Genomic DNA, 25714 nt, shown 5'->3' on the forward strand with positions numbered 1-25714 from the left:
GGAGCTGTTTTATTCTTACTGTGTTCATAAGCACAAAAAGCTGCAGTTCATTTTGGAGTGGCAAAAAGGCATTTTCCTTGGGTAAGAGCCAAGGAACAAGGACCGGCTGGATGAAAGGTATTAGAAGAGTGGGTGGCCCTGGCTTGGGATTTAGAACCAGAAAAGCCCCAAGATGGAAGAGGCTTTAGCATTTTTCAGGCCAATTCCTCATTGCGTGAATAGATGATTGATGGCCCAGAGGCAGGCAGAGAATTGCCTGGAGTAACTAAAACACAGGCCACAGGCCCCCTGGTATGTTTACCAGTGCCTCAGTTTCCCTATCTATAATCAGTTTCTAACTGTATTATATGTCAGGCAGTACTAAGCACTTGAGATGCATTATCGCATTGACACCTCAAGGTCACCACCCAAGGAGGGAGATGGTATTTTGCTTGTGTTTTACTAACGAGGCAGTAGGAGTAGAGCTGGGGTTGGAACCACGGGTTGTCTGAAGACCTGCTCAGCACTGCCATACCAGGGCCCCAGCCTTCCCTGTGCGCACCACGTCTGGTTCAGGGATCCCAATAGCAGAGGAAGGGCAGGGGAGGCGGGAGGACCACCTCAGAACCACGGACTTTTCAGGAGGGAAACCTTGTTCTGAGCTCCTTGAATCTGCGGGAAAAGGAGGCCATGCTAGTGAGTCCCCATACCTCACCAGTCTCTGCAGACCTGCCAGCTGTTTCTGCAGCTTCCCAGGGTCCCAGGCACCCCCACTGCAGCTCACTAAAGTCAACAGTGCCAGGGTGGCAGCGGAGGTCAGACAGATGGCCTTCACTGCCCAGCTGAGCAGCTCACCTGCTCTAGGCAGGCAGTGCCTGGACAACCCTGGGCCTTTATAGCACTTGTGAGATGGACACAAAGCATCAGGCTTAGCTGGGAATGGAGTCTGGTCTCCTGAGCATAGGGTGGCATTTGTGTTACCAGCTCATGATTGGAGAAAAATCAAACTGGCTATAGGTAATCACTGGTGAGGCCCTACCAACTTCTGCCTAGAAATGTCTATTCTCCCATCTCAGTAAACCATGCTTGCCTTCATCCTGCTCCCTGAACACACCAGGCTTCTTCCTGCCTTTGGGAACAGCACCGTGTCCCCAGGTTGTTACATGGTGAGCTCCTTGTCATTCACATCTCTGCTCAAATGTCACAGCAGAGATGTCTTCCTGGGCTTCCTGCCATCTAAAGCAGTCCCTAGTCCCCCTCTCCCTCTCTCCATGCTATCATCTTCTGTTTATTATTATTCATTTTTTGAGATGGGGTCTCATTCTGTCACCCAGGCTGGAGTGCAGTGCCACTATCACGGCTCACTACATCCTCGACCTCCTGGGCTCCAGGATCCTCCTGTTTTAGCCTCCCTACTAGCTGGGCCTATGGATGCATGCCACCACACCTAGCTAAGTTTTTGTTTGTTTGTTTTGTTTTGTTTGTTTTTTTATTTTGAGATGGAGTCTCGCTCTGTCACCCAGGCTGGAGTGCAATGGCGTGATCTCAGCTTACTGCAACCTCCCTTTCCCAGGGTCAAGCAATTCTCCTGCCTCAGCCTCCCAAGTAGGTGGGATTACAGGGGTGCATCACCATGTCCAGCTAATTTTTATTTTTAGTAGAGACGGGGTTTCACCATGTTGACCAGGCTGGTCTCGAAATCCTGACCTCAGGTGATCTGCCCACTTTGGCATCCCAAAGTGCTAGGATTACATGCCTGAGCCACCGTGCCTGGTCAAGTGGTTTCTTTTTTTTTTTTTGTGGGGGGGATGGAGTCTCACTCTGTCGCCCAGGCTGGAGTGCAATGGCGTGATCTCGGCTCACTGCAACCTCCCACCTACTGGGTTCAGGCGATTCTCCTGCCTCAGCCTCCCGAGTAGCTGGGATTACAGGTGCCTGCCACCACGCCCAGCTGATTTTTTTTTTAACTGTTAGTAGAGATGTGGTTTCACCATGTTGGTCAGGCTGGTCTCAAACTCCTGATCTTGTGATCCCCCCACCTCAGCCTCCCAAAGTGCTGGGATTACAGGTGTGGGCCACCGGGCCTGGCTTTTTTTTTTTTTTTCTTTTGTAGAGACAGGGTCTTGCTATGTTGGCTTGGCCAGTCTTGAACTCCTGGCCTCAAGCCATCTTCCTGCCTTGACCTCCCAAAGTGCTGGTATTCCAGATATGAGCCACCACACCCTACCCTTATTTTCTTTAGAGCATTCACTACTCTGAAATTATTTTATTGGTAGAGCTGGCGGGGGTGGCTCATGCCTGGAGTCCCAGCACTTTGGGAGGCCTGGTGGGGGCGGATCACTTGAGCTCAAGAGTTCCAGACTAGCCTGAACAACATGATGAAACCTCGTCTCTACTAAAAATACAAAAAATTAGCCAGGTGTGGTGGCGCACACCTGTAGCCCTAGCTACCCAGGAGCCTGAGGTAGCAGGAGCACCTGAGCCCAGGAGGTGAAGGCTGCAGTCAGCTGTGATTGTCTGGGCGACAGGAGTGAGACCCCATCTCAAAAAAAAAAAATTAAAAAATTTTAATGACAATACTGTGATGAGCGTGACACCAGCACAATGAGCACTGAGTGAGGGATGACCTATTCCATCTCACTTCCACCTGTCCTCTGTGTGGCCAGCTAGACTGTAAGCAACTGAAAGGCAGGCTGTCCTGTTCTGTCTGTGTTCTCTTGCTTCTCCCCCTCAGGCCTGACCCAATGTCCGGTGGTACTGCTTTGGTTTCTCCAGTGTGACAAGCCTGACTGAAGGAGAGCAGGTGGCTGGTCACCAGCACCCTCCCGCTAACTCTCACCTGCCCACTTGCATATGACCTCAGTAGTTGATGTGGAAGTACTCATGTTTATACTCACGAATCCTGGTGTGCATAAGGTCAGAGCCTCCAATTCACTCTTCCTTTCATTCATTCAAGAAATGTTGTGCCAGGCGCAGTGGCTCATGCCTGTAATCCCAACACTTTGGGAGGCTGAGGCGGGTGGATCACGAGGTCAGGAGATCGAGACCATCCTGGCTAACACGGTGAAACCCCGTCTCTACTAAAAAAAACACAAAAAAATTAGCTGGGCCTGGTGGCAGGCGCCTGTAGTCCCAGCTACTCGGGAGGCTGAGGCAGGAGAATGGCGTGAACCTGGGAGGCGGAGCTTGCAGTGAGCCGAGATCGCGCCACTGCACTCCAGCCTGGGTGACAGAGCAAGACTCCGTCTCGGAAAAAAAAAAAAAATACTCCCCACAAATCTCCACGCTGACCCTGTGAGGTATTATTAATTAGTATGTCCCAATTTTTATATATAAGAACAAAATGAATCTTGACCTTTCAGCTGAGAAGGTGAACTCAATGCTCATGCCCATACCACTGCACATTCTGCCTCCTGACGGTGATACCCATGAAGGATGTGGTGCTGGAATTTACTCAAGCCCCCAAAAGGAGGCACCCTATATTCCAGAAGAAATAGGTCGAAATCCTTATCAGACCAATATTTCATCTTTATTTTTATTATTATTAGTTTTTTGAGACAGGCTCTCACTGCTCTGTTGCTCAGGCTGGAGTGCAGTGGCCCAATCTCGGCTCACTGCAACCTTTGCCTCCCAGGTTCAGTGATTCTCTTGCCTCAGCTCCTGAGTAGCTAGGATTACAGACGTGCACCACCACCCCCGGCTAAGTTTTGTATTTTTAATAGAGACAGGATTTCGCCATGTTGGCCAGGCTGGTCTTGAACTCCTGACGTCATGTGATCTGCCCACCTCAACCTGTGGGCAGCCACTGTGCCCAGCTTATTTTTATTTTTTGAGACACGGTCTTACTTTGTTGCCCAGGGTGGAGTGCAGTGGTGCAATCACAGCTCACTGCAGCCCCAAGTTCCAGAGCTCAAGCAATCCTCCCACCTCATCTTCCTGAGTAGCTGGGAGTACAAGCAAGAGCTACCTGGCTAATTTTTTTTTTTTTTTCTCCTGTAGAGGCAGAGTCTCACTATGTTGCCCAGGCTGGTCTTGAACTCCTGGCTGAAGTGATCCCCCTGCCTCAGCCTCCAAAAGTGCTGGGATTACAAGCTTGAGCCACCACACCAGTCCCAGAATGTCTGTCTTTTTTTTTTTTTTTGAGATGGAGACTTGCTCTGTCGCCCAGGCTGGAGTGCAGTGGCGCAATCTCGGCTTACTGCGACCTCCGCCTCCCAGGTTCAAGCAATTCTCCTGCCTCAGCCTCCCAGGGATCTATTAATATTTAAGGACAAGTGGCAACTGTGGATGCCCAACATGGTTACTTAACAAGAAACCAATTTTTCAGAGGCCAAGAGTCCCAACAGGGCCGAGAATCTGGCCACTCGCCTATGGCTCTGGAAGTGGCATGACAAATAAGGGTGGCATGACAAATATAGGTTAACTGATTTGTTGCAGGGACCAGAGATCATAGATGGTGAAGTTAACTAAGGGCCTCCAAATCCGTGTCCTTTGTGCCAACAGGTGTGCCAGGCTGCTCACAAGACACCATGGTATGAGAAAGGATTTCTCGTAGTCACCTAGACACCAGGTTTATGGCTGTGTCGCAGCAAAGTTGGGTGTGACTTATGATTTTCTTTCTGAACCTTATTTGTTAGATAGGTCCTGGAGTCCTTAAAACACGCAGGTGGAAGTCAGGGAGTAGGAGCCATCAAAATTCGACTCTGATGGGACTCGAACCCACAACCTTTGAATGACCACACTAGGCTCAGCTAGAAGTCCAATGCGCTATCCATTGCGCCACAGAGCCGGCTGCGGAACCTAGCCGGCTGCGGAACCTAGAAGCCCTGCTCACCTCTGTCTGAAACCGCCCTCTTAGCGAGCTTCTAGGTGTGGTGCTGGGTGTTTGCTGAACTCGGCCGGGGCCCGAGAGCGTGCTCCGGGTTTTCGGCTGTGGTGTGGACTGGGGTGCTCTTCCTACATCCGGGCGCTGGGGACAGCAGGGGGCAAGGGCCGGGGTCGGCAGGGAGGAAGGGCCGGGGTCGGCAGGGAGGAAGGGCCGGGGTGAAGCCCGCCTGTCTCCTCGCGGACTCGGGGGTCTCCTCGGCTGGGTGGGGCCGCGCGGCGTGGACTACAACTCCCAATGTGCCGCGCGGCGGCGCCGCCCGAAGCCGTTGCGCGTGCAGGGCGGGCTGGGGCCGAGCGGCGTCAGGCGCGCTGGGGCTGCGCTGCGCCCCCGGCTCTGTGGCTTGCCGGCTGCGGGGAAGGTGCGGCAGGCGGTGCTGCGGCCCGGCACAGCAGGTTTGGGGTGCGGGAGGCGGGCGGGGGAGGAGCGCGGCGGGCGGGGCCGGGCGGCGGGCGGGGCTGGCGGGGCGGCCGGGCCATGCAGGGCGCAGAGCCGGCTAAACCCTGCTGAGACCCGGCTCCGTGCGTCCAGGGGCGGCTAATGCCCCTCGCGCTGTCTACGCTGCTGCAACCGGGCCGCATCTGGACGGGGCGCCGCGCGGCGGAGCCGACGCCGGGTGAGCATAGACCGGGCTGGTGGGTTCCCGGGTGGGGACATGTGCCGGGCCGAGTCGGGCGAGGTGGCGGTGCGGACCCCAGGTGGGGGGCGCGCCCTGCGGCGCTATTTCCCCGACAGACGCACTGTTACGTTGCTGTCTAGGGGCGAGGGCGGCACGCGTGACCCGGGACAGGGGCCCGAGGGAACTAGTCACCCTCTTCTGGCCTCTTCTTGCCCCAGCCTTCCAGGACAGGTTCCTGCCCCTCTGCTGTGGCGGGCTATGGGAGGCCAGAGATCTGAGGACCCTGGACCCTGGCGTTGGGGTTGAGGACTCTGGTTCAATTCCCCCGCCCCCGGCTTTTGCTTTTCGCGAGGGGGAGGGGGAGATGGTCTCCCAGGGCTTCTTGTGGTCCAGACCATTCCCTTTTCCTGGCTTGGAGGCTCTCAGGCCATTTCACATTTGTGACCTTCGTCTACTCCCAAGAACAGGAAAACTCGGAGAAAAACAGTCCCATCAGATGTCCCCTTGATCGAGTCCTCAAAGCTCCAGGAATAGAACCCAAGAGTCCTAGCTCAACCCAGCCCCTGAAGCACAGTCAAGTCATTCGCCTTCCCCTAAGCCCTAGACCCCAAAGATTCATCCGAGTGGCTGTGTGTGTCTGTGTGTTGAGGGGTGGTGTCTTCAAGGTCCTCCTCGCCTCCCTCAATCAGCTTTGCCCCCTGGGCGGTCACCTCTCAAGCACCTCCAGGCTCTAACTCGTTTTCTGGGTCGCCCTCTATCGACCAACAGACGCACTGCGATACCTGAGTCTATGGGCAGGGACCAAGCAGGGCTCCTTTTCCAGGGAGCTGCCCCTTTGACTTGGCCTGGTCATCCACAGAACCTCCCTGGGTTCTGGGTGGGGAGTCGAGCCAGAGACTTTTTTTTTTTCTTTTTTTGAGACGGAGTCTCGCTCTGTCTCCCAGGCTGGAGTGCAGTGGCACAGTCTTGGCTCAATGGACCTCCACCTCCCGGGTTCAAGCAATTCTTCTGCCTCAGCCTCCTGAGTAGCTGGGGTTACAGGTGTGTGCCACCATGCCTGGCTAATTTTTGTATTTTTAGTAGAGACAGGGTTTCACTGTCTTGGTAAGGGTGGTCTCGAACTCCTGACATCATGATCCGCCTGCCTCGGCCTCCCAAAGTGCTGGGATTACAGGTGTGAGCCACCACTGCCAGCGAGCCAGAGGCTCTTAAGTCAGTACCCACCCCCAGGCCATCTGGTTTAGGGACCCTGGATGTCAGAAGAGTGAACTGTCATGTTTTGGCTAGAAAAGCCTCTTAGAACACGTCTCAGGACAACTCGGTGGTGGCCACTGCGCAGACCAGACTTCGCTCATTCTCACACGCCTCGCTCCGCTTTTCCTCCGCAACCATGTCTGACAAACCCGATATGGCTGAGATTGAGAAATTCGATAAGTCGAAACTGAAGAAGACAGAGACGCAAGAGAAAAATCCACTGCCTTCCAAAGAAACGATTGAACAGGAGAAGCAAGCAGGCGAATCGTAATGCGGCGTGCACCACCAATATGCATTGTACATTCCACAAGTATTGCCTTCTTATTTTACTTCTTTTAGCTGTTTAACTTTGTAAGATGCAAAGAGGTTGGATCAAGTTTAAATTACTATGCTGCCCCTTTCACATCAAAGAACTACTGACAATGAAGGCCGCGCCTGCCTCTCCCATCTGTCTATCTGGCTGGCAGGGAAGGAAAGAACTTGCATGTTGGTGAAGGAAGAAGTGGGGTGGGACGACAGTGAAATCTAGAGTAAAACCAGGCTGGCCCAAGGTGTCCTGCAGGCTGTAATGCAGTTTAATCAGAGTGCCATTTTTTTTTTTTTTTTGTTCAAATGGTTTTAAGTATTGGAATGCACAGTTTTTTTAATATGCAAATAAAAAGTTTAAAAACTTAAAAAAAAAAAAGAACACGTCTCACTACACCCATTGCACAGAGGGCAGATACTAAGGTCTAAAATGTGAAAAGGTCTTGCCCAAGGTCACTTGGAGAATGGTGGGCAGAGATGGGACTATGAGACGAGAACCAGCCTCCTGGTTCTCACTCTTGGAATTCCTCACCTCAAGTGCCAAGCTCCTAGCCTGCCCCTTCCAGGCCAAGCCTGGAAAGGGACCCCTGTGGTCAGTCACCCAACTCAGTATGGCTAAGCCTTACTGCAGGCTGTCCCCTTGGGATCACAGTGGCCTGGCTGTCTGGGCTGGGAGGTAGGAGACCTGGAGGGTTGGGTGTTTGGGTCCACTAACTGCCCTGTGTCCGCAGGCCACAATGCTGCTTGGAGCCTCTCTGGTGGGGGTGCTGCTGTTCTCCAAGCTGGTGCTGAAACTGCCCTGGACCCAGGTGGGATTCTCCCTGTTGTTCCTCTACTTGGGATCTGGCAGCTGGCGCTTCATCCGGGTCTTCATCAAGACCATCAGGCGCGATATCTTGTGAGTACCTGGCCTAGCCTTTCCTGGGGTCTGCCACACTACAGTGAGCTTCTGGTCCCCCAAATCTCCCCAGGCCAGACCTCATGGTCTCTACCAGCACAGGGCAGCTGAGCTGAGTTCCAGAACAGCAGCCTCTGCTCCACACCCGTACCCTGGCAATAGTACCTGGTACCTCCATCTCCAAGGTCAAAGTCTTCTCCCAGGGAATCTCCCTAACTTGAGGCTCCCAGGCCTTGGGCAGGCTTAGCCTAGGACGTATATTGAACATCAAGTGTGTTGAGACATCTGCAAGGGGTCCTGAGGACTCTGTAAGTTTATGAAAGCGTAAAGAGGAATTTTGGGGAAAGGCCCTGCCCTCAGGTTGGCAGGGGTGTGAGATGGCACAGGGGGCACTGAGTTCTAGAGCAGAGCCCCTACTCAGATGTCTGGGATAACCTGCTCCCCAAAGAAAGCCCGGTATGCTCCAAGGGACATCCTGTACCAGAAGTATCTATTCCCGCTTGTTCTCTACTAGGTGCCAGGCTAGCTTTGGGGTCCAGAGAGGAATAAGGCAGACCCCATCTGCCAAGCTCAGATTGGTCAGGAGAAAGAAAGGGACACAGCACATCTGTAAACTGGCAGTGCCATGTGGGCAGAGACCCTGGCGCAGCCTTGCTCACTACTGTGTCCCAGCACCCAGTTCAGTGACCCACACCCCACACAGGCAGCTCAGCATTTGTCAATCTTGGTTGATTGCAAAAGAAGGCACGGAGAGGCACACCAGGAAGGGTGGTAGCTGTGGGAGCATGGAGCAAGGAGAAACAGCTGCCATCCAGGACCCTGGGAATCAGAGAAGGCCTCCTGGAGAAAAAGTGGCTGTACTTGAGAGGTGCCTTAGTGGTGGTGGAAGGAGATGAGTCCAACCAGAAGGCGCAGCATCAGCAACAAAGGCATGGAGTCCAGGGCTGGGCGCGGTGGCTCACACCTGTGATCCTAGCACTTTGGGAGGCCAAAGTGGGTGGATCACTTGACCTCAGGAGTTTGAGACCAACCTGGGCAACATGGCAAAACCCCGTCCCTACCAAAATACAAAAAAGTTAGCCAGGCATGTGGTGCACACCTGTGGTTCCAGCTACTTGGGAGGCTGAGGTGGGAGCATCATTTGAGCCTGGGAAGTGGAGGTTGCAATGAGCTGACATTGCATCACTGCACTCCAACCTGGGTGACAGAGCGTGACGCCATCTCAAAAAAAAAAACAAAAAAACAAAGGTGGCAGGAATGGGATGTTGCCAAGTGATTCCACAAACTTACTGAACATCTACTCTGCCTGGCACAGAACCCAGGGGACAGAGTGTTGAATAAGACAGAAGCCTATCCCAGCTAGGCTCACAGGGAGGAAGACTGGACAGACCAGCAAACTCATTCATTATTTACTGTGGTCATGGTGGGTCGAGGGAGCAGCTGGACTGTGGGAGGCCCCAAACAAGGAGTTTGGACTTTTACAGGAAGCTCTGGAGACCTAGGAAGTTTCTGCTGGAGCAGCAGGCTGAGAGGGTAGGAGTTGAACTCTGGAGCCAGAGAGGCCTAGAGTTCAAATCTCAGCTCAGCCACCCTCCATCCATGAAGCTTTGAGCAGGCCACGGCACCACGAGAGCCTTGATTTCCTTCTGTGTAAGGGGAGGGGAATCATACGAACTCTCAGTGTTATCGAGAGGCATCAGTAAGGTGGTGCATGTTCCCTGCAGGAGCCGGGAGATAGAAGTGTTGTAGGGGGTCTGGCTCATGAAGCATAGGCTGGCGAGGCAGCAGCCTGGGGTAGGGTGTCAGGACCCCTCCCTCCCAACCATGGCAGGCACGGCGCCCTCTCTTGTTCGCACACAGTGGCGGCCTGGTCCTCCTGAAGGTGAAGGCAAAGGTGCGACAGTGCCTGCGGGAGCGGCGGACAGTGCCCATTTTGTTTGCCTCTACCGTTCGGCGCCACCCCGATAAGACGGCCCTGATCTTCGAGGGCACAGATACCCACTGGACCTTCCGCCAGCTGGATGAGTACTCGAGCAGTGTAGCCAACTTCCTGCAGGCCCGGGGCCTGGCCTCGGGCGATGTGGCTGCCATCTTCATGGAGAACCGCAATGAGTTTGTGGGCCTATGGCTGGGCATGGCCAAGCTCGGTGTGGAGGCGGCCCTCATCAACACCAACCTGCGGCGGGATGCTCTGCTCCACTGCCTCACCACCTCGCGTGCACGGGCCCTTGTCTTTGGCAGCGAAATGGCCTCAGGTGAGCCCCAAGGGGGCGGGGGACAAGCAGGAACTCCATGGGATCTTACACAGACCAAAGCTCCCTTCCAGCCCTGCCAAGGCTGTGTGGGTCAGTGGTTAAGGGAACAGAGTGGAGTCAGACAGCTTAGGCAGTGCCACAAGTAAACGAGATCCTGGGGAAGGGACTGATTTCTCTGAGCCTCAGTTTCCTCATCCGTCGTTCCTACCTCATACTGTTTTCAAAAAGGTACTTCAGGCTGGGCATAGTGGCTCACAACTGTAATCCCAGCACGTTGGGAGGCCAAGGCAGGAGGATCCCTTGAGCCCAGGAGTTTGAGACCAGCCTAGGCAACATAGTAAGACCCTGTCTCTACTAAGAAACTTTTTTTGAGACAGGGTCTTGCCCTGTCACCCAGGCTGGAGTGCAGTGGTGCAATCACAGCTCACTGCAGCCTTGACCTCTCAGACTCAAGCAGTCCCTCCACCTCAGCCTCCTGAATAGCTGGGACCACAGACATGCACCACCATGCCTGGCTAAATTTCGCATTTTTTGTAGATACTCAGTTTTGCTATGTTGCCCAGGCTGGTCTCAGACTCTTGAGTTCAAGCGATCCACCCGCCTCTGCCTCTCAAAGTGCTGGGATTGTAGGCATGAACCACTACACCTGGCCTACTAAAAAAAGTTTTTTGTTTTTTTTGTTGTTGTTGTTGTTTTGAGACAGAGTCTTGCTCTGTCGCCCAGGCTGGAGTGCAGTGGCATGATCTCGGCTCACTGCAACCTCCACCTCCCGGGTTCAAGCAATTCTCCTGCCTCAGCCTCCTGAGTAGCTGAGATTACAGGCACCCGCCACCACGCCCAGCTAATTTTTTTGTATTTTTAGTAGAGACGAGGTTTCACCACGTTGGTCAGGCTGGTCTCCAACCCCTGACCTCGTGATCCACCCGCCTCGGCCTCCCAAAGTGCTGGGATTATAGGCATGAGCCACCGTGCCCGGCCTAAAAAAAGTTTTTAAAAAATTAGCTAGGCGTGGTGACATGGACCTGTAGTCCCAGCTACTCGGAGGCTGAGGCAGGAGGATCACTTAAGACTAAGAGGTTGAGGCTGCAGTGAGTGATGATTGTGCCACTTCACTCTAGCCTGGCAGACAGAGTGAGACCCTGTCTCAAAAAAAAAAAAAAAAAAAGGCCGGGTGTGGTGGCTCATGCCTGTAAATCCCAGCACTTTGGGAGGCCGAGGTGGGCAGCTTTGAGATCAGGAGTTTGAGACCAGCCTGGCCAACATGGTGAAACCCCGTCTCTAATAAAAATGCAAAAAAAAACCTAGCCGAGCATGGTGGTGCGCACCTGTAGTCCCAGCTACTCGGGAGACTGAGGTAGGAGAATCGCTTGAACCCAGGAGACAGAGGTTGCAGTGAGCCGAGATCACGTCACTGTGTTCCAGCCTGGATGACAGAGAGAGGTTACGTGTCAAAAAAAAAGATACTTACCTGAAGCACTAGCAACATGGCTGATGCTAGGTGGCCCCTCAGTACAATGGTAATCATCCTTGTGACTAATTAGGCCGTATCTAGCTGTAAAATGGGAACAAAATTAATTCCCCACTTTCCTCACAGAGCCTGCATTTTATTTGCTGCCACATTGGGCACCTGCAAAGTACTGAGGTTGCTGCTTTCCAAGAGCAGCTCTAATCTCTATGAAGACCGAGTGAGGTAGGGATCTTGGTTTTATGGATGATGAGCCTGGAGTTCAGAGGGGTTTGTGAGGAGCTCACCCAAGATCACACAGTTAGTAAGTGGTAGAACTGGGGTTTGATCTTCAGCTTGATCACAGCACTCTGTTTTTTCTCCCCACACTGTTGTGGTTGTGGGATAATGAATAGGGAAGTCATTAGGATGCTGAAAGGGGGCCTGGCACGGTGGCTCACACCTGTAATCCCAGCACTTTTGGAGGCTGAGGAGGGCAGGTCACCTGAGCTCGAGAGTTAAAGACTAGACTGGCCAACATGGTGAAACCCTGTTTTTACTAAAAATACAAAAATTAGCCAGGTGTGGTGGCGCACGCCTGTAATCTTGGCTACTCAGGAGGCTGAGGCACAAGAATCACTTGAACCGAGTGAGCCGAGATCATGCCACTGCACTCCAGCCTGGGCGACAGAGTGAAACTCTGTCTTCAAAAAAAAAAAAAAAAAAAAAAGATGCTGAAAGGGGGCCAGGCGCAGTGGCTCATGCCTGTAATCCGAGCACTTTGGGAGGGCAAGGCAGGAGAATCTCTTGAGCCCAGGAGTTCAAGACCTGCCTGGACAATATAGTGAGACCCTGTCTCTATTTTAAAAAGCAAAAAAAAAAAAAAAAAAAAAGAAAGGAAAGAAAAAAATGGTGCTGAAAGGGGAGAGGGAGGAAGGCAGCCAGGGAAGAAGAGAGGGTTGGGCAAATCAAGAGGAAGCCAGGAAGGTGGGGCCAAGCCGACCAGCACTGCTCCATGCCCCAGGGGGAGGGTTATGTGATGTCCGTGCAGTGCGCAGGGGAGCCTGAAAGCAGGTTCCCGCTCTCGGAAGGGGATGGAGGGCCACTGGCCTCTGACCCGCACTCCTCCCTTCTATCTGGTGCCCCACAGAGTAAGTAGTGCGGGATAGTGGGGGGGAGCCCAGACCTTGATGTGAGGTAGAGCTGGCATTGCACGCCAGGTCCAGCACATTCTAGCTGTGAGCAGGTCCTCTCATTCTCGGAGCCTCAATCTTCTCATCTGTAAGAGGAGCTGTCAATGGTCCCTCCTTCCCAGGGCTGTGAGACCAGGGAATGCAGGTAAAGCGGACCTACTCTGTGGTTAGCCCGTGGCTAATAGAACCATTGCCGGTGCCCCTGTCAACACTGAAGGCCCAGTTGCTTCACTGCCTCTCCTCCTGCCCAGCCAGTCTCCTCAGCAACATGGCCAGCCCTGCTGGGAGCAGAGGTCCCTGGGAACATGGGGTTTTCTGGCCTGCCTGCTGACTGCCCTGTCTCCCCACAGCCATCTGTGAGGTCCATGCCAGCCTGGACCCCTCGCTCAGCCTCTTCTGCTCTGGCTCCTGGGAGCCCGGTGCGGTGCCTCCAAGCACAGAACACCTGGACCCTCTGCTGAAAGATGCTCCCAAGCACCTGCCCAGTTGCCCTGACAAGGGCTTCACAGGTGGGCTCCGTCCCCTCCCCATAGAGGGGCTCTCACACAGGCCCTGGACAGAGCACTGGCCTCAGTGCCAGAAGGAGGTTTTTCTGGAAACTTGCCATGTGCCTGGAACATGTCACGTCACCTCCCTTTTTCCATCTGGAAAATGGTGACAGTAAACCTGGGCCACTCCAGGGTTACTGTGAAGGTGACATGAGCTGATGTGTGTCACAGTGCCAGATACAGGGCTGAGAACACAGGAGCTCACAAAGTCCAGTTTGATTTGTTGAACAAGCCTTCATTGATGCCTAATGGGCAGAATCCTGTGGACTCCGGGAACCTGCCTGGTCTGGGCTTTGGTTGGGGTTGGGTGGGAGGGTGGGTGAGGAGCAAGACCCTTTGAATATTCATCAAGTGCCTCTTCAGTCCAGGACACCTCAGGATCTCCAGCTGTGATCCTCTCCCAGCACTGTGCTGCCTCACTGACCCCACCTCCAGGCAGCCTTCCTGAGCCTCTCACCCCTCTTCTTTTGTACTGTAGCCTACCTGGTTCTTCTGCTCTTCTCATTCTCTTTCCTGTGAAGCCACATTGCCTGGTGGCTCAGAGCTTGGGCTGTCGAGTCAGATCCGAGTTTATATCCTGGTTCTACTGCTTCCTTTGTGTGAACCCTGACACCTGCCCTGCCCTTGGAACCTCAGTTCCCACAGCCATAAAACTGGGGACAGTAGCAGAACCTACTCTATGGGGTGTCTTTGAGGGTTGAAAAAAATACAGTGGGGCCAGTCCTGAAGCTAGGGTGTGGCAGGAGGGGCTCAGTAACTGGTCATTGTCATCAGCACTGTTTAACTTCTCTCTTGTATGTGAATCTGGTCTCTTGGGTGCATTTGTCAGCTGCTCGAGGGCAGGGACTCTGGCTGGGTTGCTCTGGTGCCCTCATAGTGCCTAGGGCTGGCAAACAGCAGGCAGGCAGAGAGCATGAGGTGTCTCGGCAGGCGTTCTAAACACGTGGAGTCTGCCTGTGGAGTTCCTGACCTCCAGGGAACCTCAAGTCTGGTAGGGCCAAGCCTTACATAGAAACTCTAACGTGGCAATCCCTGTCGAGGGCTGCAGAGTGGGACAGATCAATGCTCAGCAGTGCGGAAGCTACCTCAACCCCCCACTTCCTGCAGCTAATGCCTCCCTGTGCTCTATGACTTGGGGCAGGTGTCACCTTTATCGGGAAGCCCACCTGGCACCACCTCCCCTCCTGCAAGCTTGGGCCAAATGTGGCTACTGGGTTTCAACAGGTCCTGTGCCCTCCCTCGGCACTTGTTGCTTAGTATTGGAATTGCCTGTGTCCTCATCTGACTGTTCCACTGAGCTTTGACTGCCAAGAGGGCCAGGCCCGTGCCCATCTTACTCACTGATGTCTCTCTCCACCAGGGCCTAGCACAGAGCAAGGGCCCAGGAAATATTTGTTGGAATGGATGCCGGTGTTAGAGCTGAATGGTATCTGAGGTTATCAGAACAGGCTTCCTAGCAAGGATGTGATGGGAACAGGTGTTGAAGGGTGCACACCTGCAGGTGTCCATTTGTGTGACCCTGTGCCCAGCCCTGAGCTGCCCCCGACAGCCACTCGCGTCTGTTTTCTTTAGATAAACTGTTCTACATCTACACATCGGGCACCACAGGGCTGCCCAAGGCTGCCATCGTGGTGCACAGCAGGTAAGGGGCAGGTGCCCAGGGTGGGGTAGGCACAGGCAGGGCTGGGGAGCCTCCTTTTGCCTTTCTAGGGCCCGCTCAGCCCTTGGCCCTGTGCCTTCCCAGGTATTACCGCATGGCTGCCCTGGTGTACTATGGATTCCGCATGCGGCCCAACGACATCGTCTATGACTGCCTCCCCCTCTACCACTCAGCAGGTAACTCTAGGGCTGTCACACAGCCTCCAGCACCTGCCAGGTCTCTAGGAACCCCACCCCCATCAGGCAGTGTGCTGCAGTAGAAACACACAGCTTTGGGCCAGGCGCGATGACTCACACCTGTAATCCCAGCACTTTGGGAGGCCAAGGTGGGCGGATCACTTGAGGCCAGGAGTTCAAGACCAGCCTGGCCAACATGGCAAAACCCCATCTCTACTAAAAATACAAAAATTAGGCTGGGTGTGGTGGCTCACACCTGTAATCCCAGCACTTTGGGAGGCCAAGGTGGGCGGATCACTTGAGGCCAGGAGTTTGAGACCATCCTGGCTAACACGGTGAAACCCCGTCTCTACTAAAAGTACAAAAAATTAGCCAGGTGTGGTGGCTCGTGCCTATAGTCCCAGCTACTCGGGAGGGTGAGGCAGGAGAATGGCATGAACCCGGGAGGTGGAGCTTGCAGTGAGCCAAGATCATGCCACTGCACTCCAGCCTGGGCAACAGTACAAGACTCTGTCTCGGAAAAAAAAAAAAGAAAGAAATTATCTGGGTGTGGTGGCGTGTGCCTGTAATCCCAGCTACCTGTGAGGCTGAGGCATGAGAATTGCTTGAACCTGGGAAGCAAAGATTGCAGTGAGCTGAGATCACGCCACTGCACTCCAGCCTGGGCAACAGAGCGAGACACTGTCTCAAAAAAAATAAAAATAGGCTGGGCGCAGTGGCTCACGCCTGTAATCCCAACACTTTGGGAGGCGAGTGGATCACGAGGTCAGGAGTTCGAGACCAGCCTGGTTAACATGGTGAAACCCTGTCTCTACTAAAAGTACAAAAAGTAGCTGGGCTTGGTGGCGGATGCCTGTAATCCCAGCTACCCGGGAGGCTGAGGCAGGAGAATGGTTTGAACCCAGGAGGCAAAGGTTGCAGTGAGCCTAGATCATGCCATTGCACACCAGCCTGGGTGACAGGGCAAGACTCCGTCTCAAAATAAATAAATTAATTAATTTAATTTAATTTAAAAATAAAAATAAACAGGATTAGCCAGGCGTGGTGCACATGCCTATGGTCTCAGCTACTGGGAAGGCTGAGACAGAAGAATCACTTGAGCCTGGGAGTTTAAGGCCAGCCTGGGCAACATGGTGAGACCTGTCTCTAAAAAAAATTTTGTTTTAGGCCAGGCGTGGTGGTTCACGCCTGTAATCCCAGCACTTTGGGAGGCCGAGGCGGGCGGATCACGAGGTCAGGAGATCGAGACCATCCTGGCTAACACGAAACCCCGTCTCTACTAAAAATACAAAAAAAAAAAAAAAATTAGCCGGGCGTGGTGGCGGGCAGCTACTCGGGAGGATGGTGCAGGAGAATGGCATGAACCCGGAAGGCGGAGCTTGCAGTGAGCCGAGATGGCATCACTGCACTCCAGGCTGGGTGACAGAGCGAGACTCCGTCTCAAAAAAAAAAAAAAAAGTTGTTTTAAATTGAAAAAAGGATGAGCACACCAGCCTCACAGTGTGTGTGGCAGTGTCCCACGGGGCATCTGGGCCTGTCTCATTTCAGTTTGTTTCCACAGATATGCATGGCATTGCTGCTTGTTTGTAGGGGCTTAAGGGAAGACAGAGCTTGAATAAATATAGCTCCTGCCCTCCAGGTGCTTAGAGTCGGGTGTATATGTGAGTGTAGGAGAGAGGCAGGGAGCAAGAGTGCAGCACCAGGGAAGAGCCTGGTGATGGAAGCCGGGGAGGCTTCTTGGAGGAGGTCACTCAAGGCAGGCAGATGTGAGGTGCAGAAGCCTGCAGGGCAGCACAAGCCTGCCTGGCTGGATGGCAGTATCACTGATTTGGGGCCGGGGAGGGTCTTCATCTCGCTGACCCTCAGGGGCCGTCCCTCTGCCTCCAGGAAACATCGTGGGAATCGGCCAGTGCCTGCTGCATGGCATGACGGTGGTGATTCGGAAGAAGTTCTCAGCCTCCCGGTTCTGGGACGATTGTATCAAGTACAACTGCACGGTGAGCGAGAGCGGGAAGGGTGAGCTGTCCCTTTCCCCTAGTTATCCTCTTCCCAACTACACTCCGGGGCATCTGTCTTATAGCTGAGGTGGCCAGTCATTCCAAATGGCTCATTTGTGGCAAAGTTCCCATTGTTCAGATGGGGAGGCTGAGACCCGGAGAGGGAAAGGATGGCATGGCCAGCCCCTGCGGAGAGTAGGGGCTTGAGGGATCAGGAGAATCCTAGTGTAGTGAGGGCAGCCTCTGGAGCCTCGAATCACACCAAGTTCACCCCCAGATTGTGCAGTACATTGGTGAACTGTGCCGCTACCTCCTGAACCAGCCACCGCGGGAGGCAGAAAACCAGCACCAGGTTCGCATGGCACTAGGCAATGGCCTCCGGCAGTCCATCTGGACCAACTTTTCCAGCCGCTTCCACATACCCCAGGTGGCTGAGTTCTACGGGGCCACGGAGTGCAACTGTAGCCTGGGCAACTTTGACAGCCAGGTGCGGCCAGGTTGGGGATGGGCGAGGCTGCTGCAGGGATGGCCCACGGAAGGCACTGGATGCAGAGGGGAGGGCAGAGTTCCAGCGTGAGAGTGTGGGTGCTGGAGTCCCACTTCCCCCTCATTGTCCAGTTTTGGGCCCATGGTGAGAGAGCCCAGGCCCAAGTCTTGGCCTTCGCAGGTGGGGGCCTGTGGTTTCAATAGCCGCATCCTGTCCTTCGTGTACCCCATCCGGTTGGTACGTGTCAACGAGGACACCATGGAGCTGATCCGGGGGCCCGACGGCGTCTGCATTCCCTGCCAGCCAGGTCTGCCACTTCGGGGTCAGAGAGGGAGGGGTTGGCCTGGGAAGGAAGGAGGCCAGGCGCGTGTGGATGGGGAGCCTTGTTCTGACCAGTGGCCATCAGTTATCTCTGCTCTTAGGGTTACAAGTTACTCATTTATTTGTGTATCCATCCATGCATTCATTCATTCGCCATTCTATTTGTACATCAGTCCATTCATTCATTCTTTTTTTTTTTATTTGAGATGGAGTCTCACTCTGTCGCCCAGGCTGGAGTGCAGCAGCGTGAGCTCGGCTCACTCTAACCTCTGCCTCCTGGGTTCAAGCAATTCTCTTTTCTCACCCTCCTGAGTAGCTGGAATTACAGGCAAACCCCACCATGCCCGGCTAGTTTTTCTATTTTCAATAGAGATGGGGTTTCACCATGTTGTCCAGGTTGGTCTCGAACTCCTGACTTCAAGTGATCCATCCACCTCGGCCTCCCAAAATGTTGGTATTACAGGTGTGAGCCACCATGCCCGGCCCTCATTCATTCATTTTCATATTGACTCCAAATGACCCTGAGTCCAGGCTGCTTGAGATTTATTCTGGCTCAGCTCCTTAGCTCTGTGTCATGGGCGAGTATTCAGCCTCACTGTGCCTAAGTCCCCTTATCTACAAACTGTGCCCATGGCAGCACCCACACATGGGGCTGGCCTGAGGATTATGTTTCATAAAGAACATAAAACTCTGAGTGGGTCCCGGCATGGAGCAGAGGCTTGGGGCGCTGGCTTTGTTAGGCTGTCCCCAAGGAGCCTGACTTATGTTCATCCTCCCATCAGTTTCGAGAACAAACATCACTGGCTCAGTGTGTCCGACCTGCCAAGATGAGCTCCTGGGCTGGGGGAGGGTGGGGCATTTCTGTGGCAAGCAGCATGACTCAAATCAGATCAAGACACAGAGTACAGGCTGGGAGTGGTGGCTCACACCTGTAATCCCAGCACTTTGGGAGGCCGAGGCGGGTGGATCACCTGAGGTCAGGAGTTCGAGACCAGCCTGGCAAACAGGATGAAACCCATCTCTACTAAAAAATAAAAAAAAAAATTAGCTGGGCCTGTTGGCGTGCGCCTGTAATCTCAGCTACTCAGGAGGCTAAGGCAGGAGAATTGCTTGAACCCAGGAGGTAGAGGTTGCAGTAAGCCAAGATTGCACTGCTGCACTCCAGCCTGGGCAACAAGAGCAAAACTCCGTCTCAAAAAAAAAGACGCAGGGTACACCTGGTGACAGGACGGGTGGGAGAGGCTGCCTAGGGCAGATCTGACCCTGCCTTCCCCACCCCAGGTGAGCCGGGCCAGCTGGTGGGCCGCATCATCCAGAAAGACCCCCTGCGCCGCTTCGATGGCTACCTCAACCAGGGCGCCAACAACAAGAAGATTGCCAAGGATGTCTTCAAGAAGGGGGACCAGGCCTACCTTACTGGTGGGTCCCCAGCCCTTCACAGCCCCTTGCTGAGGGTTGGGGGAGGAGGGGACCTTCTCCCACCTCCAGAGGACACCTTCCCAGGACTCCCCCAGTCCTGGCCCTTGTGGTCAAACAAATCCTTGGGCTCCAGCAAAGCCTCCCTGGCTTGAGCTCTGGTCTCAGAGCTGGCCAGGCCCAGCCCTGCCTCATCCGGCCCCTCCCTAGGTGATGTGCTGGTGATGGACGAGCTGGGCTACCTGTACTTCCGAGACCGCACTGGGGACACGTTCCGCTGGAAAGGTGAGAACGTGTCCACCACCGAGGTGGAAGGCACACTCAGCCGCCTGCTGGACATGGCTGACGTGGCCGTGTATGGTGTCGAGGTGCCAGGTATGTGCAGGCAGGCGCAAGGTGTGGGTAGGGAGACACCACCCAGGGGCACCACCAGCTACTCAGTGTCTACCCTGCCACCCCCAGGAACCGAGGGCCGGGCCGGAATGGCTGCTGTGGCCAGCCCCACTGGCAACTGTGACCTGGAGCGCTTTGCTCAGGTCTTGGAGAAGGAACTGCCCCTGTATGCGCGCCCCATCTTCCTGCGCCTCCTGCCTGAGCTGCACAAAACAGGTGTGTCCCTCCCCTGCTCCAGCTCTCGGATCCCAGCTCCCTTCCCATTTCCTTCTGGAGAGACCCGGTTGGCTGTTATTTGACCTCTGCACACAGCCTGGCCGGGCAGTTGGTAAAGTGACCTGCCTGTGTAGAGGTGAGCAGACGGGGCTGGCAGAGAGGACACACGTTGTTCCTTAGTAGAACACATATTAGGTGCCAGGCACAGCGCTAAGCCTCGGGATACGGGTGGTGAGCTCTGGACGTTTGCCTTCTTGGAGTTTTAGAGCAGGAGAGAGGCTGGCCTAGGACAAGGCATTCCAAAGGTAAAGAATCGACCACATAATCTGTCATGAGATTAGAGTTAAACAGATAAAAAGAAAAATGAACCACAGAGCAAGCTGATAGGAAAGCAAAAAGGTGGGACACTTGGGATGACTAGAAGGCTCCTCTGAGGAGGGGATGGTTCAGCTGAGACCTGAATGAAAGGAAGGACTTTATGGCGGTGGGAGGCACTCTAGGCTGCAGGAATAGACACTGTAAAGCCCCTGAAGCAGGAAGGAGCTTGGGTGCTGGAGGAACGAAAGGGGGCCCCCAAGGCTGGAGCCAAGTGAGAGGGACAGGCAGTGGCTTGAAGTGGGAGAGAAGCCAGCAGGGGCCAGAAGCCCAGGGCCTTGCAGGCCAGGGTAAGAGTGGGGACTGTCCCGGGGGCAGTAGGGAGCCACAGAAGCATCTCAGCAAGGCCGGGCGCAGTGGCTCATGCCTGTAATCCTGGCACTTTGGGAGGCCAAGGCGGGCAGATCACTTGAGGTCAGGAGTTCGAGACCAGCCTGCCCAACATGGCAAAACCCCGTCTCCACTAAACATATAAAAATTAGCTGGCTGGGCGTGGTGGCTCACACCTGTAATCCCAGCACTTAGGAGGCCAAGGTGGGTGGATCATTTGAGGTCAGGAGTTAGAGACCAGCCTGGCCAACATGGTGAAATGCCTTCTCCACTAAAAATACAAAAATAAAAATAAAAAAATTAGGCTGAGCATGGTGGCTCACACCTGTAATCTCAGCACTTTGGGAGGCCAAGGCAGATGGATTGCCTGAGCTCAGGAGTTTGAGACCATCCAGGGCAACATGATGAAACCCCGTCTCTACCAAAAATACAAAAAAGTTAGCCAGGTGTGGTGGTGGACGCCTGTAGTCCCAGCTACTTGGGAGGCTGCAGCAGGAGGATCGCTTGAGCCCCAGAGGTGGAGGTTGCAGTGAGCTGAAATCGTGCCACTGCACTCCAGCTTGGGCTACAGAGTGAGACTCCGTCTCAAAAAAAAAAAATTAGCCAGGCATGGTGGTGGGCGCCTGTAATCCCAGCTACTTGGGAGGCTGAGGCATGAGAAGCACTTGAACCTGGGAGGTGGAGGTTGCAGTAAACCGAGACCGTGCCACTGCACTCCAGCCTGGGAGACAGAGTGAGACTCTGTCTCAAAAAAAAAGCATCTCAGCAGGTGGGAACCTGGTCAGACTCATGCTCTACAAAGTTCTCTGGCTGCTGTGTACGGAGTGGGAGAGGATTGCAGGCAGCCCTGAGGGAGCTGGGAGACGAGGGAGGGGCTGTTGCAGTTGTCCAGGTGGGAGATGGGCAGTGGGCCCGCAGTCGCCCACAAGGCAGCACCATCTTTCTATCTGTTGGCCCATTGATGGCTCTCAAGAGTTCTCTGGTGGGCAGGAAATGCTGAGGCTCATGCCCATACCTGCCCCTGCTTTCCTCAGCCCTTGGTGCCTCTTCTGGGCCCTCCCTGGCTGCTCACCCTTTGGAGCACATTTCCCTGGCCACCTCCCACGTTGTCATCATATCAGTCCTGCCTTGATGGTGGGTACTCCCTAGCCAGTGTGGCTTCTGCCAGAGAGTGGGTACCTGGAGTGCCTAAAGCATCGGGGTTTAGGGGTTTAGGACTTCAGTGTGGTTCTGAAGGATGGAGACACTGTGGCCAGGCTAATGGCCAAGACCGTGAGCTTCCGGAGGATTGAGCAGCACCATACTTCTGTCCAGGAAAGGCAGGGAGGCTCTCAGACCTTGTATTTCAGATGGGCTTTGCTGCAGAACAAACCACCCCCAAACTTACTTGCCCCAAAATGGCTCGAAACAACCAGTTTATTTATTCATAATTCTGTGGGTAAGCAATTTAGGGGTTAAGTGCAGCTGAGTAGTTCTTCTGTTGACCTTGCTTTGGGGTCACTGAAAGAGTTGTCATCACTTAGTAACTTAGCTGGGGCAAGAGGCAGTTAGGTGGCCTCACCCACGTGTCTGGCTCTCGGCTGCTTACTTCTGCAGCACTGTCCAACAGAACTTTCTGCAGCGATGGAAATGTTCTAGGTTTCTGCTGTCCAACACAGTAGCCACTAGCCTGGCAGAGCTACTGAGCACTTGAAAGGTGGCTGCTGGCTGGACGCCGTGGCTCACGCCTGTAATCCCAAAACTTTGGGATTAAATTTTGTTTAATTAACTTAAATTTGTTTATTTATTTATTTGAGATGGAGTCTTGCTCTATCGCCCAGGCCAGAGTGCAGTGGCGCAATCTCAGCTCACTGCAACCTTTGCCTCCTGGGTTCAAGTGATTCTCCTGTCTCAGCGTCCCCAGTAGCTGGGATTACAGGCACGTGCCACCACACCTGGCTAATTTTTGTATTTTTTTTATTAGACATGGGGTTTTGCCATGTTGGCCAGGCTGGTCTCGAACTCCTGACCTCAGGTGATTCGCCCACCCTGGCCTCCCAAAGTGCCGGGATTACAGGCGTGAGCCACCATGCCCGGCCTTGTTTAATAATTTAAATGTAAATAGCCACATGAGGTCATATTGGATGGCGCCGGTCTGGGCCCTCACCTGGGATGGCTCATCTCTGCTCCACGTGGCCTCTCACCCTTTGGAAGGCTAGACTAGCCCCAGGGTACCCCCAAGCAGGTAGAGGTGGAAGATGCAAGGTCCCCCAAGGCCTAGACTCACCCAGAACTCCTACAACATTGCTTTTACCACCTTCTGTTGGTTAAAGCAAGTTGTAAAGCCAGTCCAGATTGAGGCCAATGGAGATTGAAAAAGTCGAGCTCTTGCCAGGAGAAGTGCCAAAGCCACATAGCAGAGGTGTGTGTGTACAGGGAGGGGAGGAATCTGCAGCCATTTTTGGTAGTCTGTCTCATCCAGGTTCCAATCCCAGTTCTACCACCCTGAGCATCAGTCTTCTCATCTGTACAGGATTAATACCATTGATTGAAAGATGCGGCCAGGCGTGGCAGCTCATGCTTGTAATGCTACCACTTTGGGAGGCTGAGGCAGGTAGATCGCTTGAGCCCAGGTGTTCAAGATCTGGATGGGCAACATGGCAAAACCCCATCTGACAAGAAATACAAAACTTGGCCAGGCACAGTGGCTCACGCCTGTAATCCCAGCACTTTGGGAGGTCGAGGAGGGTGGATCATCTGAGATCAGGAGTTCAAGACCAGCCTGACCAACATGGTGAAACCCCGTCTCTACTAAAAATACAAAAAATTAGCTGGGCGTGGTGGTGGGCGCCTGTAATCCCAGCTACTTGGGAGGCTGAGGCAGGAGAATCACCTGAACCCGGGAGGCCGAGGTTGCAGTGAGCCAAGATCGTGCCACTGCATTCCAGCCCCGGTGACAGTGCAAGACTCCATCTCCAGTAAAGAAAGAAAGAAAGAATTACAAAACTTAGCCAGGCACAGTGGTGCACACCTATAGTCCTGGCTACTTGGGAGGCTGAGGTAGGAGGATCACTTGAGGCCGGCAGGTGGAGGTTGCAGTGAGTTGAGATGGCATCACTTCACTCCAGCCTGGGTGATAGAGTGAGACCCTGTCTCAATAAAAAAGAAAAAAATACCATGAATTTTTTATGTACGAGTAAGAAAATATGTGCTGCTAATTATACTAGTTCAGAGATGTTAAAATCTGCAAGCACGTCCGTGTTAGAATCCAGAGAATACGGTTGAGCACCTGCCTTATGGGGCTGATGTACAGATGAAATAAGCTCACACTGTTACCTGGTAGGTACTCAAAGGGAGACATCACAGTCAGAAGACCTCAGTTCTGGTCCCCACTCTGCTGTCACTCAGTATGTGACACTAGGCAAATAGCCTCCCTTCTCCAGGCCTGTTTTCCCATCTGCAAAGTAGTGGTGGGTGGGTAACTAGCAGCTGTCCTCATGCCCCAACTTTGCCACAGCTGCTGTATGAACATTCTTTGCAAACTGTAAAGGGCTGTGCCTCCTCCCCCACTTCCCTCCCCTGTTTGTCCTCCAGCCCTGCTCCCTGCCTTCCTCAGCACTGGTGGTTGGGAAGCTGGGAGCTCAGGCCCCTGCCCTGCACTGAGTCTTCTTCCCTGCTCTCCCAGGGACCTACAAGTTCCAGAAGACAGAGCTACGGAAGGAGGGCTTTGACCCGGCTATTGTGAAGGACCCGCTATTCTATCTAGATGCCCAGAAGGGCTGCTACGTCCCGCTGGACCAAGAGGCCTACAGCCGCATCCAGGCAGGCGAGGAGAAGCTGTGATTCCCCCCATCCCTCTGAGGGCTGGCGGATGCTGGATCCGGAGCCCCAGGTTCTGCCCCAGAGGGGTCCTGGACAAGGCCAGACCAAAGCAAGCAGGGCCTGGCACCTCCATCCTGAGGTGCTGCCCCTCCATCCAAAACTGCCAAGTGACTCACTGCCTTCCCAACCCTTCTAGAGGCTTTCTGTGAAAGTCTCATGTCCAAGTTACGTCTTCTGGGCTGGGCAGGCCCTCTGGTTCCCAGGCTGAGACTGACGGGTTTTCTCAGGATGATGTCTTGGGTCAGGGTAGGGAGAGGACAAGGGGTCACCGAGCCCTTCCCAGAGAGCAGGGAGCTTATAAATGGAACCAGAGCAGAAGTCCCCAGACTCAGGAAGTCAACAGAGTGGGCAGGGACAGTGGTAGCATCCATCTGGTGGCCAAAGAGAATCGTAGCCCCAGAGCTGCCCAAGTTCATTGGGCTCCATCCCCACCTCCAGGAGGGGAGGAGAGGACCTGACATCTGTAGGTGGCCCCTGATGCCCCATCTACAGCAGGAGGTCAGGACCACGCGCCTGGCCTCTCCCCACTCCCCCATCCTCCTGCCTGGGTGGCTGCCTGATTATCCCTCAGGCAGGGCCTCTCAGTCCTTGTGGGTCTGTGTCACCTCCATCTCAGTCTTGGCCTGGCTATGAGGGGAGGAGGAATGGGGGAGGGGGCTCAGGGGCCAATAAACTCTGCCTTGAGTCCTCCTAGCCTGTGTGCAAACCACCCAAGCCCACCCTGACCCCAGAGCCCCACAGCCCCACTGTGGCCGCTTGATCCCCCACGCCAACCCGCTGGCCCATTGACCCACCTCATCTGTTCATTCACTCATCTAAGCTGAGGGTGTGGCAGGTAAGATGCCGCAGCCCCTGCCTCCAATGTGCTGGTTCAGCCGGGGGCAGTGCCCATGTGAGTCTGGCAAGGTGTTTAACAGTGTGGGCTTGAAAGTCCAAACCAGCTCTGTCACTCTAAGTGTGTGGCCTTGGGGAAATGACTCAGTTTCATCTGTGAAATGGGATTCATCAGTTAAGAGGATTCAGAAGCTAAAAGTGCTATCACGAGTAAGGGGCTTGAGGGGAAACTGTCACCTCGGGCAGGACCCTGACTCCACCTGAGGT

The 25714-nt window shown here is 54.1% G+C and overlaps 1 protein-coding gene and 1 non-coding gene across 5 annotated transcripts; one reads left to right on the forward strand and one right to left on the reverse strand.

Annotated features, from left to right (window-relative positions):
- Window positions 1-4677: 4677 nt before the first annotated feature.
- TRNAR-UCU (transfer RNA arginine (anticodon UCU)) lies at window positions 4678-4768 on the reverse strand. Its single transcript is given in 2 exon segments — window positions 4678-4713; window positions 4732-4768. It is a non-coding gene; the product is annotated as a tRNA-Arg (tRNA).
- A 377-nt stretch (window positions 4769-5145) lies between these two features.
- SLC27A4 (solute carrier family 27 member 4) lies at window positions 5146-25306 on the forward strand. 4 transcript variants are annotated; one of them, XM_055351253.2, is made up of 14 exons: window positions 5146-5259; window positions 5396-5480; window positions 7775-7941; window positions 9773-10196; window positions 13184-13342; window positions 14954-15023; window positions 15126-15217; window positions 17105-17214; window positions 17492-17701; window positions 17882-18008; window positions 19304-19441; window positions 19649-19813; window positions 19901-20047; window positions 24417-25306. In XM_055351253.2, the coding sequence occupies exons 2-14, from the start codon at window positions 5405-5407 to the stop codon at window positions 24572-24574; spliced, it is 2043 nt and encodes a 680-aa protein (XP_055207228.2). In that variant the 5' UTR covers window positions 5146-5259; window positions 5396-5404; the 3' UTR covers window positions 24575-25306. The 4 variants fall into 4 exon arrangements, with proteins under 4 accessions (XP_055207228.2, XP_004048731.4, XP_018888848.3 ...); XM_004048683.5 differs by lacking the exon at window positions 5146-5259 and having other exon boundaries at window positions 9802-10196; XM_019033303.4 differs by lacking the exons at window positions 5146-5259; window positions 5396-5480 and adding an exon at window positions 6884-7034 and having other exon boundaries at window positions 9802-10196.
- The last annotated feature ends 408 nt before the right edge of the window (window positions 25307-25714 follow it).

Source organism: Gorilla gorilla, chromosome 13 (assembly GCF_029281585.2).
Source record: "Gorilla gorilla gorilla isolate KB3781 chromosome 13, NHGRI_mGorGor1-v2.1_pri, whole genome shotgun sequence".
Lineage (NCBI taxonomy): Eukaryota > Metazoa > Chordata > Mammalia > Primates > Hominidae > Gorilla > Gorilla gorilla.

Coding starts and splice junctions, on each gene's coding strand:
- SLC27A4 (XM_055351253.2), top strand. CDS start 5,405: ATGCCCCTCGCGCTGTCTACGCTGCTGCAACCGGGCCGCATCTGGACG. Junction 15,218..17,104: donor CCCCCTCTACCACTCAGCAG/GTAACTCTAGGG, acceptor CTCTGCCTCCAG/GAAACATCGTGGGAATCGGC. Junction 19,814..19,900: donor GTATGGTGTCGAGGTGCCAG/GTATGTGCAGGC, acceptor TGCCACCCCCAG/GAACCGAGGGCCGGGCCGGA.